The sequence below is a fragment of the Brachionichthys hirsutus genome, chromosome 1 (genome assembly GCF_040956055.1).
Source record: "Brachionichthys hirsutus isolate HB-005 chromosome 1, CSIRO-AGI_Bhir_v1, whole genome shotgun sequence".
NCBI classification, from domain to species: domain Eukaryota; kingdom Metazoa; phylum Chordata; class Actinopteri; order Lophiiformes; family Brachionichthyidae; genus Brachionichthys; species Brachionichthys hirsutus.
The window spans coordinates 2,631,493-2,641,721 of NC_090897.1; the positions used below are offsets into that span (position 1 = coordinate 2,631,493).

Genomic DNA, 10,229 nt, shown 5'->3' on the forward strand with positions numbered 1-10,229 from the left:
TTACACTACTCTCATTGCTGGCATACCGATGCATGCAAATGGCAAGGACTAGTTGTCCTGGTTTTCAGGAACATACTTTGCAACATACTTTACTGTTGTGCAAACGACTCCTAACTTGATGTATTGGATATCTGTGTGAAAGAAAGTTAGTTTACAGACATTAACATGCTTACAGAAAGACAACAAAGTGACAAAAACAGACTTTATTTAAGGGAAGCTCCACAACAAGTTCAAGTCAGACCTAAAAAGAGAATGTATGGTGGTTCAGATTGATATGTAAAGGTTATGTATGCTGTATAACAATCACATTACACATGACAGTGAAAAAAGCAGAAAACTATGCAATGTGGTTAACAAAATGATCAAAAATGCCAAAAATAATTTCTTAAATGAGAACATTGAGACAAACAAAAGCAACCCACAAAAACTGTTGGAGGCACTAAAACAATTAGGCTGCAGCAATAGACTCCAAACAAAAACCAATAGTATGGCAAAGAACAAGATTTTTGGGCAGAATGTCTACTTTTGTCAACAAAAGTGCTCTCCGGACTCTTGCTGGAGCCCTCGTTCAGCCCCTTTTGGACTATGCTAGCACCTCCTGGTATTCCAACATCAAAATGTCCCTGAAAACCAGGCTCCAAACTTCCCAAAATAATCTCATTCGGCTACTCCTCAATCTGGGGCCCATGACCCACCTTCTTCCTGGACATTTTGCTGGCCTAAAATGGCTCAGGGTGGAAGACAGGGTTAAACAACTCAAAATGGGATTGGCGGGGGGGGATGGGTGGAGGGTGCTGGGAGGGGGGCAAGCGGTTGTGGGGGGTGTGGTGTTGGGCGCTGGTGGGACGCCGGGCCAGCCCGCTGTGCCCCGTGCCACTGCGCTGGCCTTGGTTTCGTCGGCTGTTGGTGACGGTTGCTCCCGGTCCCTGGGCTGGTTCTTCTGCGTGTGGCTCTGGTGGGGCCACGAGGGTCATTTTCGGGTTGCTGTGGTGGCTTGGGGTGATCTGGGGGCTCATGTTGCCATTGTTGCGATTTCTTCTTCTTCCGGTCTTTGACGAGAGCAGACGTTCTTTTTTCCCTCTCTGCTCTTTTCGTCCTTGCTTGCATTCTTTGTCTCGTCTCGCCTGTCTGCTTTCCAGGACCCGCCGCTTGCTGAGCTCTGGTCTACTAAATCATGGAATTGATTAACTGGTCTCTTAGTGCGATTGATCACATTTTTTCACTCAAGCATGGGACTCCGGGGGAGCCCACCTGTCCAGACGGGACCCAAGCAGCAGGCTACGCCATGGATCCCTGGGATAAATGGAGAGTGGTCTGCCTCACGGTCCCATCTGTAGAGGATGTGGAAGATATTTGGCCGTTTGGCTTATTGGTGGTGGGGCATCTGCTAATTGGGACGGGAGTTGCCCTGGTGTACCGGAAAGTCTCCAAGACGGCGGCTTTCAAAGTTCTGGATAAATTGACCATGAATTTAAAAGTGCTCTTCGGTACTCCATGTTTGAGAATGACTTTTCTGTTATTTTGAGCATTAGGCATTGTTTGTTGCGGCGATGTCGAACAGCGACACCGACTGTCGACGATGAGGATCATCTTTTTTTTTTTTTTAAAGAAGATAATTTTCATATTGACTGTTTCTTATAACCTAGTCATTCAGTTGGCAGAATTACTGAGAGGATTAAATAAATAACGACCTGTTTTTATATTTATATCTTGTATAGTTGGTTAGGGTTAGCCATTTTATGTTTGTAATGTGTGAGCAAGAAAGTGACTTTTAATCATGAAGCATAACAAAACATTGAGGAACATTAAGGAATTTTCTGTAAACCCAGTCTGATCAATGGAAGTGATCATAAAAAGAGATCCCTGACTGGTGAAGTGAGAAGATGCAGAAGGACAATCTTTGACCTGCTCTTGACTCTCACACGGCTGTTAATCCATCCATAATACAATTCAGAGATTTATCATTTATGCATTTTTTTTTAGCCAGGAAGTTCCCGAGGATCCAAGATCCCTTTTCGTACGGAAGACATTGATTAAAGTCCCCATCATGACAATCACATCATTCACAGAGACATGAATTAAGAAGAGGAGAAACTCAGTTTGTTCTCGCCCCTTTGACAGCATAATGGCATTAGTGCCACATATCAGAAACTCAAGGTACATTTTCAGAAGGTAATGGGAGGATTGTTTTTTCATTCAAACATGTGTAAGAGATTACTTATTTTAGTTTTGATCGTGTCTGCTCTAGATCTCAAACTTCCCACACAAATTCTGAGGGCCAGTCCTTCATCTTGGACTCACAGATGCCTTTGAAGTATTGATCCTGCTCCTCTGTGAACAGGTTCTTCCAGTCGCCGATCTTACCTGAAATGTACGAAGGAAACGGCGAGTGAAGCAAAAATAAATACCTTTTTTGGTTGTAATATATATTTAGTAAGTTGTATTTTTTTTGTCTGAATCTGACAACCAAAATAAAACTCATCATCATCATCATCATCAAATCTGTCATGGAATTATTTTATTTTCATCGTCATCACAGAACAAGTACAGTGCAACAACGAAACGAGTTTGACGAGTGAGCATCAGGCCGCAGAAAAAACAATCGACTGCTCATGTTGTATAAAACAAACTGAACCCACCGTTTCTCATGAAGGAGCCTTTGCTGTGGTCAATTATGTTGTCGGGGAGAAGGGTGTAGTTCACCATCTTGTTTTCTTTCATGACACTGAAGACAGTGTGTTTGGCACAGTTGTTGACCTCGTCGTCTTCCAGGGGACATTGTAGGAAAGCGCTCAGCCTCTTGATGGAACCATGAAGGTCCTGTCAGGATGAAAACAGGCGTAATTACATTACACCACCAGACTGTCTCACAGTTTCTTCCCATGGGCCATACGAACCTTAAACACCATTAAACAAAACACATCCACATCACAATCGGGACTTATCTTTAGCAACTGTGCAATCACCCCAATAACTCTGTAATTTTCCACTTCGGACCTTAATTACTGTCATCCTTAAAGAGGACATGTTATGAAAAACTCACTCTTCCCATTTTTCTAACCTATTATTTTGGTGGTTTTGGGTCATTAGCAACCAAAAAACACTTTATTTTTAAATAAACATTAACATACATTAATTTGGATGCGATATTTGTGGTTACATTGTCAGAACACTTTATTAATCCAAAAGGGAAATGCAAGTGAAGACAGCTGCAGCTCTTGTGGTTATTGAACAACAAAATTGAAAATTGACATTTAGAATGAAGAATCGTTTGCTTTTACCTGCCACAACTCTTCATAGGTGATGTGAAGCAGATTGTTCATCGTCGCTGTCTGACTGGTCCAGTCTTTAACATGGTCAAACCAGGATCCAGGACTCACTAAAATAGTTTGTGGCAAAATATAGTGAATTAAGCATTTGCTCAGATTATACTTTGCAAAATTGATGTCAGATTCTCTTTTCCAATTCCTAAACTCACCTTTACCCTCCAGGAATTGGTGTAAAAACTCTTGAAATGTGGCAAGGTTGGGAAGGAATGAAGCTATATTGTGGAAATGGTAGTAGGATACTGCCACATCTTTCGGATTTCTGCTCACATAAATGACCTGTGACGGGACACGGAGGAACATCGTTGCAATGTTCTAAAAACACATTTGGTCTCTCGGCTGATCTTCTTTTTTGCTCTACGTGATTTACCATAACCTGGATGACTGAGAACACAGAAATGATAAAGACAGTTCTACAATAAACAGACATTGTGTTTCTCTACACAGATAAACTCTGTACTAATAGCGATACAAAACTAAATGTAATGTTTTCCTATTGTGATGTCCGCATGTAATCACGTTGTGGAATCCCATCTAATACGGAAATTCCCTTCAGTACTCAAGCTATATATGTATATATTTATTTATTTTTATCAAAAATTTGACCTTTGCTTTTGATCCCTGCAGAGCAGAGCTCAGCAGCTGATAAGGCAGGTGAGTGGTAAAGATTCGTGGGGTTAAAGAGGAGGCCTCCAATGCGTCTTTAAGGTAAATCTGCTCCAGCCATGGAGTCCGAGCCCAGTTTGGGACAGTTTGGGCTATGTTTGGGTCCCCTCTGCTGGTTATAAGGGTCACAATTTGTTGCATCCATGTGGTGCCTGTCAAAAAAGAAAAAAAACTTTACTAACTAGCTAACTTTAAAACAATCCTAAACACAACAGAGCCAGAAACAAGTCTATTATACAAAATAATTTACCAGGAAATAAAAGCAACTCATAATATTACACAGTTAAATAGAATTGGGTAATATATCTGTACTTTTATTGAAAATGCTTCTTCGGTTGTTTACCTTTTATCCTGATAGATTTGTACTTGTTGCCTACCTGACTTTGGGTACGTGGCTATGATGATATCCGTGTCCTGAAATGGAAAATTTACAGCACAATGCAAGGATTCCTGGGTGTGAAGGAGTCCAGGAAACATAAAACCCTGAAACATCTCTGTGACATCCAACCTTGCACCGTCATACAGCGATAAACCTACAAGTTTGCTTGTCTCTCCCATTCTTTTAGCGTCCTCTTTGCTTTCCCGATCTGTTGTCTCTTTCTCTTGCTCTGTCTGCAAAATGAACAGCCAGGCTGCAGATGAGAGGGAATGCAAATGAAATGCTTACGTTTCAGTCAGTGGGTGTTTCTTCTGTCATACTCGCCAATAGGCTCCAAAACCTGGCCCTGACACAAAAGTTGAAAGGATCAGACCACTCTTTTGTTTTTTTGTTTGTTTTTACATTTCACACAATTTCAGGTTCTGTGTTACCAAGACATTAGAGGAAAGTAGGTGTACTCTAATGTCTAATCAATTATCAGGTGATCAGTTCTGGGTTTAGTACTAATCTTTTCTTTATCTTCTTTGTCTATGCTCTCATTGCTGGACGCATCGGCACGCATCGGCACGCATCGGCACGCATCGGCACGCATTCTGGTTTTCAAGAACGTACTCAGCAACATACTTTACTGTTGTGCAAACGACTCATAACTTCTCTCATCCAGCTGTACTAATATATTGGATATCTGTGTGATTGAAGTTATTTTGCAGACAAAGTGACAAAAACAGACTTTACTTAAGGGAAGCTCCACAACAAGTTCAAGTTAAACTAAAATCAGATTGATATGTAATTGTTATGTATGCTGTATAGCAATCATATTACACATGACAGTGTGCACACATCACGTGTATCACACAATCGGCTCAGGTACGGTTAACTTGGTTAATTATTAATTGAGTATAAAAGCTCCTATCAGATGAATGAACAGGTCATGTCTCTGTCTCTTACTGAATTGACCCTGTCACGGACCCGGGCTCCATGGGAAGGACAAAAAGGGAGACAAAACAGACAATTCCAGTTCTAACTAAATCATTTATTATTGGACATAACCAAAAGAGGATCAAATATCACGTCTGCAGTCTTTATATCAGTAATGTGTAGAGTGTAAGGAGTGGTAGTGGGGAGTGGGGGGGGTGCACATTGTTGAGACTTGCCCTTCTGACGCGCCTTTTGTGCACGTTGCCTTTGTTTTCTAATTGCCGAGCACTTGTCTGTGTTTCTGTCTTTGCAGGTTCTCGCTTTTTTTGTATTAAATCCTGGTCCAAAACAACACCTGCCTGTTCCTTATGAGGAAATGATGCAAGCGAGTTTAGCTGAGGTCACATTGGGTGCAGTATCCGCAAGACAGATCCAATCCCAATGAAATGTGGTGGTAAAATAGAAATCCCCACCCTAAATGACTTTGTCAAATCCCATAAACATTGGCCAATAATCAACTGAGATATTGAGGAACAAATTCTGAAGCTCCATTGACTGCAATGTTAACGAAATTTTCAAAGTGATTCAGAATCCAGTATATGTTATGTTATCACCATAATTTAATCCACTGTTCCTGGTAAGATTCCCAACATTTCCTGATAATTTCATCACGATCCGTCCAGAACTTCTCGAGTTATCTTGCTGAAGGAAACTGCCATATTGAAGACTGAGTAAAAGTGACCCAAAATACCCCAAAACATGGGTGCAAGTTTCATTTTCTTGAGAAAAAGTCCCCCCCCCCCTCTTAAAAATGTATACGTACATGTGACACCAGAGGCAAATCATGCTGCAAAAACGTAAAAGAAATACAACTCAGACGGTTCTTTGCTCTAACTTTGCATGAAAAACAGAACTTTAAAAAAAAAAATCCCGACTGCTGAAGGTGCTGGTTTGGTTTAGCAGTTTTTACAGAGCAATAAGAATATGTTTAAAACCGAAATACGTACCCGCGTATCCATGAAAGGTGCATTATTCATTAACCTTCGGCCCATTGGCTAACGACAGATTCTAAGAATATGTAAACTAGTACGGTGCTTTTATGACTCCTGAGACTCATATAAGACTCGAAACGGGGGAGTTGACGTGAGCAGAGCTGATTAAACGTTGGTTGAAACGGACACATTTAAGAAATGATGTCCGATCTGAATTTAGCCATATTTTTGGCAGTGTGTCTCAGTGCTTGTGCCGCTGCCGCCACAGAGGATGCACTCATGAGCAGAGCGCTGAAGCTGATGTCCGAGACGCCGCTAATCGATGGGTGAGTGGAGACTATCCTTGTTGACCTGCAGGGACTGTGGATTAAAAAACCGACAACACAGGAGCAGTTGACCCGAGTCTTGCTCGAGTGAAAACACTGATATAGACTCCATCTGACTTACATCGACGCTTGACTAGAGACTTCATGTAGGCTTGAGAAAGATGACTTGAAAGGACCTCAAGTCGGTTTCACGTCCACACAGAAAGAGAGAGAGGGGGAAAACGAGATTGACTTACATGAGACGAGGCATGATTTTTCACCACAATGTCTTGGGACTTGTTTACTGTATGTTCAGACTCGACAGCCGAGACGTGTGACTTACTCGTAACTCTGAATTCTTGTGCTGACTTCACGTGTAAATTCCCCTTATATGATGAAAGAGGCTCCGAGAGTATGTGACATTTTTAATTCTGATCTTTCTCAGCCACAACGATCTGCCCTGGCAACTTCGAAAGCAATTCAACAATCAGCTTGAGAAAGTTGATCTTTACAAACTCGACACGACGCACACCAACATCCCGAAGATCAGGCGAGGTCGGCTTGGAGCCCAGGTACACCAACAACAGAACGGCTGTGATTGGACAAATATTCAATCGATAAATCGAGTCATCCCAACGAGAGTTGTCGGGCACAGCGCTCAACACGTCACGTCCAACAACACTTTAGGGCCGACAAAAGGGGTGGAAAGATGTAGGCAGCAAAGGTTTTACATAGGCGTCTACACCTGAAACACAGGTGCTAATTATGTTGTCGGGGAGAAGGGTGAAGGTGTTAATTTATTTATTAACACCTTTATTAACTACACAATCAAACCCAGATTAGGTTTCAATCTTTAGTCAAACGGGTTCTTTCCTCAGGCATTAACAAAAGGAGTAAAACTGTTGGACGCCTTTGCGTAATAATTAAGTTATCATTTTCCATTCCTCTCGTGTAGGAGGTGAACTGCAGGCGAGGCCTGCATCAACGAAGCGCGTTAACGTCGTGGGTCGTGGCGCTGCTAATCCACATCCATGTCCTCCGGTCTTCTTGCAGTTCTGGTCGGCTTATGTTCCCTGTGAAACTCAGTACAAAGACGCTGTCCGGCAAACGCTGGAGCAGATAGACGTGGTTCACAGGATGTGCCAGAAATACCCAGAAGCCTTCATGTTTGCCTCCAGTAGTCAAGGTGAGACGGCGTTAGTGACGCCAAAGACGAATAAGCGTGGCCTATGGTCTCCTCATAACCGCTGGTGTCCGTGCTGCGCAGACATCAGGGACGCCTTCAGCAGGAATAAGACGGCCAGTCTGATTGGAGTAGAGGGGGGCCACTCCATTGACAGCAGTCTGGGCACCTTGCGCACCATGTACCAGCTGGGGGTCCGTTACCTCACGCTCACCCACTCATGCAACACCCCCTGGTAAGATCGATTCTGATTGCTTTGCGGCGCATCGCAGCTTTTATTTTGGTTGTTCACGCACCCATTATATTTACATCATTATAACCCAAAAAAAGGATGGGCGGAAGCAAATTGCTGCTTCTTTCAGCACATCGTACCAGACGGTAAATTATATAGTCTTGCATTTTTTTTAAACCATAAAATAAAAAGGATATACAGTATATTTATTAGGAACAACTTATTTATAATATTTCACATTTTACAGTTATTTTTTAAACTTTGACCGCGTACTTATTCGCTTAAGTTCATCACCAAGTTCATATTTTTGCTTGACAGTAGTTCTCCACTTCACCCGATCATCTGCAAAAATAACCAACTTAAATAATTTGGATACCTTACAAATATCGTCAAATAAATAATTTTGGTCCCAAAATAGAGCCTTGTGGAACACCACATGGCAAGGTTTTTGTTTGTGATGCAGCACCCTTAATTTCTATTGTTTAAGTAGCTTTTTAACCAGCTCTATCCCAAAGTATTCACACTTTTGTGTGGCTTGTTCTTGTCAGGGCGGATAACTGGCGGGTCGATGAGGGAACAGAACCATCCCAACACAATGGCCTGTCTCCATTTGGCAAGGCAAGTGAACTGATGGACAATCGTGAAGAGCAACAATCGCTAATAAGTTACAGAGTAGTGTCTTAAAAATTAGTTACCTTCGGTTTATTACAGAGGATTATTGCCAGACATTGCATCGAAGCTTTGAGATCATTTTCAAGTTAAGAAAAAATAAACGTCATGCCCCCATAAAGTAACATCTATTTTATTCTGCGTTATCAGTTATATTTTATTGGTTAACGACACCGAATAAAAGACGACTATTACTTTTTTGCTTTTGCAGATCAATAAAAAAAAGACACTTTGGATGCCAAAAGACACAAAGTGAAAAGAAGTCCATAAACAGGACGCATTGATTTAAAATGGCCGAAACAGGAAGGGACACAAATACCTCATCATCGTGGCGTTTGCCTCCAACAGCAACTGATAGTGGAGATGAACCGTCTGGGGATGCTTATTGATCTGGCGCACGTCCCGGTGACGGTGATGGACCAGGTGCTGGACCTTTCTGAAGCGCCGGTCATCTTCAGCCATTCCTCTGCTTACGCCATATGTCCACACAAGAGGAACGTCCCCGACGATGTTCTCAAGCGAGTGGTGCGTAACCCCCCCCCCCCCCCCCCCAATACTTGATAGATGTGGCGAGTTTGAATGAATCTCTTGGTCTGGTTCTTTGCACTTTTGTTCACCATCGAGTGCTTCCTGCCTGCAGAGAGACAAAAGAGGAGTCGTCATGGTGAACTTCTACAACGACTACGTGGCCTGCGCTGAAAGTGCCAAGCTTTCAGATGTTGCTGGTAAATTACTCACAAGAACTTATAAAACGAGTTAAATATTAACATTTCTGATCGTTTCTGTGATCGTCGGCCTTTGTTTTACGTCGCCTGCCTTTCACAGATCACTTCGACCATATAAAGAAAGTGGCCGGGGCGGGCGCCGTTGGGTTTGGTGGAGATTATGACGGTGTAACCAGGTGTGGTCAAAATTCAACGGTGACTTAATGGGCCATGGTTCAGAGTGAAATGGACTCACCCTCTCCGTCAGGCTGCCCGAGGGTCTGGAGGACGTGTCCAAGGTTCCCAACGTGGTGGCTGAGCTGCTGAGGAGAGGATGGACTGATGAAGACGTCAAAGACGCTCTGGGAAACAACCTGCTGCGCGTCTTCAGTGAGGCTGAGGCGGTGAGGAAGAGATTCGACCACTTCTTTAACCAACCTCATTGGGTGCGGGTGAACACACCGTCACGGCGCATCCGTCCTCTGGTCTTTCTTTGTCAGATCCGTGATTCGAAGGTGAACGACACCAATCCGGACGATGTTCCCATCCCGTACGAGGAGGTGAAAACCCCCTGCAGGACGAGCTTTGGTTACTCCCACGCCGGACCCACGCTCTCCCTCAGCGCGACGCTCCTGCTGCTCCTGCAGGCTCTCCGGGGTCTGATTGCAGGTGCAGCTTCGTAGGATGCTCATCGACGCCGCAGAGCGTGTCCATGAATTATAATAAACGCTTGTGTTGATCGTTTGTTTACCGTCTGGGAGGTTTGGACTTCATATTTCAGCAACAGAAGCATCTCCTTTATAGACGGCGTCAAAGGCAAGGTCAAGTCAGGCTGTTGTGTTCTATCATAAGGCC

The 10,229-nt window shown here is 43.2% G+C and overlaps 2 protein-coding genes across 2 annotated transcripts; one reads left to right on the top strand and one right to left on the bottom strand.

The window, feature by feature from the left end:
• Positions 1–222: 222 nt before the first annotated feature.
• LOC137893808 (sulfotransferase 2B1-like) lies at positions 223–4,550 on the bottom strand. Its single transcript, XM_068739248.1, has 6 exons — positions 4,370–4,550; positions 3,933–4,144; positions 3,479–3,605; positions 3,282–3,379; positions 2,640–2,820; positions 223–2,364 (listed from the first exon to the last, which is right to left on the bottom strand). The coding sequence occupies exons 1-6, from the start codon at positions 4,548–4,550 to the stop codon at positions 2,252–2,254; spliced, it is 912 nt and encodes a 303-aa protein (XP_068595349.1). The 3' UTR covers positions 223–2,251.
• Positions 4,551–6,479: 1,929 nt separating this feature from the next.
• dpep1 (dipeptidase 1) lies at positions 6,480–10,057 on the top strand. The gene is made up of 10 exons (XM_068742264.1): positions 6,480–6,607; positions 7,032–7,158; positions 7,640–7,772; positions 7,854–8,004; positions 8,550–8,619; positions 9,019–9,195; positions 9,311–9,395; positions 9,496–9,571; positions 9,643–9,778; positions 9,875–10,057. The coding sequence occupies exons 1-10, from the start codon at positions 6,480–6,482 to the stop codon at positions 10,055–10,057; spliced, it is 1,266 nt and encodes a 421-aa protein (XP_068598365.1).
• Positions 10,058–10,229: the final 172 nt, after the last annotated feature.

What these genes read in the sequence shown, in the direction of transcription:
- dpep1 (XM_068742264.1), top strand. Translation starts at nt 6,480, where the DNA reads ATGATGTCCGATCTGAATTTAGCCATATTTTTGGCAGTGTGTCTCAGT. An exon ending in GAGGTCGGCTTGGAGCCCAG is followed by an intron (nt 7,159 to 7,639) that starts GTACACCAACAA and finishes GTCTTCTTGCAG; the next exon opens with TTCTGGTCGGCTTATGTTCC. An exon ending in CACTCATGCAACACCCCCTG is followed by an intron (nt 8,005 to 8,549) that starts GTAAGATCGATT and finishes TGTTCTTGTCAG; the next exon opens with GGCGGATAACTGGCGGGTCG.
- LOC137893808 (XM_068739248.1), bottom strand. Translation starts at nt 4,550, where the DNA reads ATGGGAGAGACAAGCAAACTTGTAGGTTTATCGCTGTATGACGGTGCA. An exon ending in CCAATTCCTGGAGGGTAAAG is followed by an intron (nt 3,380 to 3,478) that starts GTGAGTTTAGGA and finishes AAACTATTTTAG; the next exon opens with TGAGTCCTGGATCCTGGTTT. An exon ending in CCTATGAAGAGTTGTGGCAG is followed by an intron (nt 2,821 to 3,281) that starts GTAAAAGCAAAC and finishes TCATCCTGACAG; the next exon opens with GACCTTCATGGTTCCATCAA.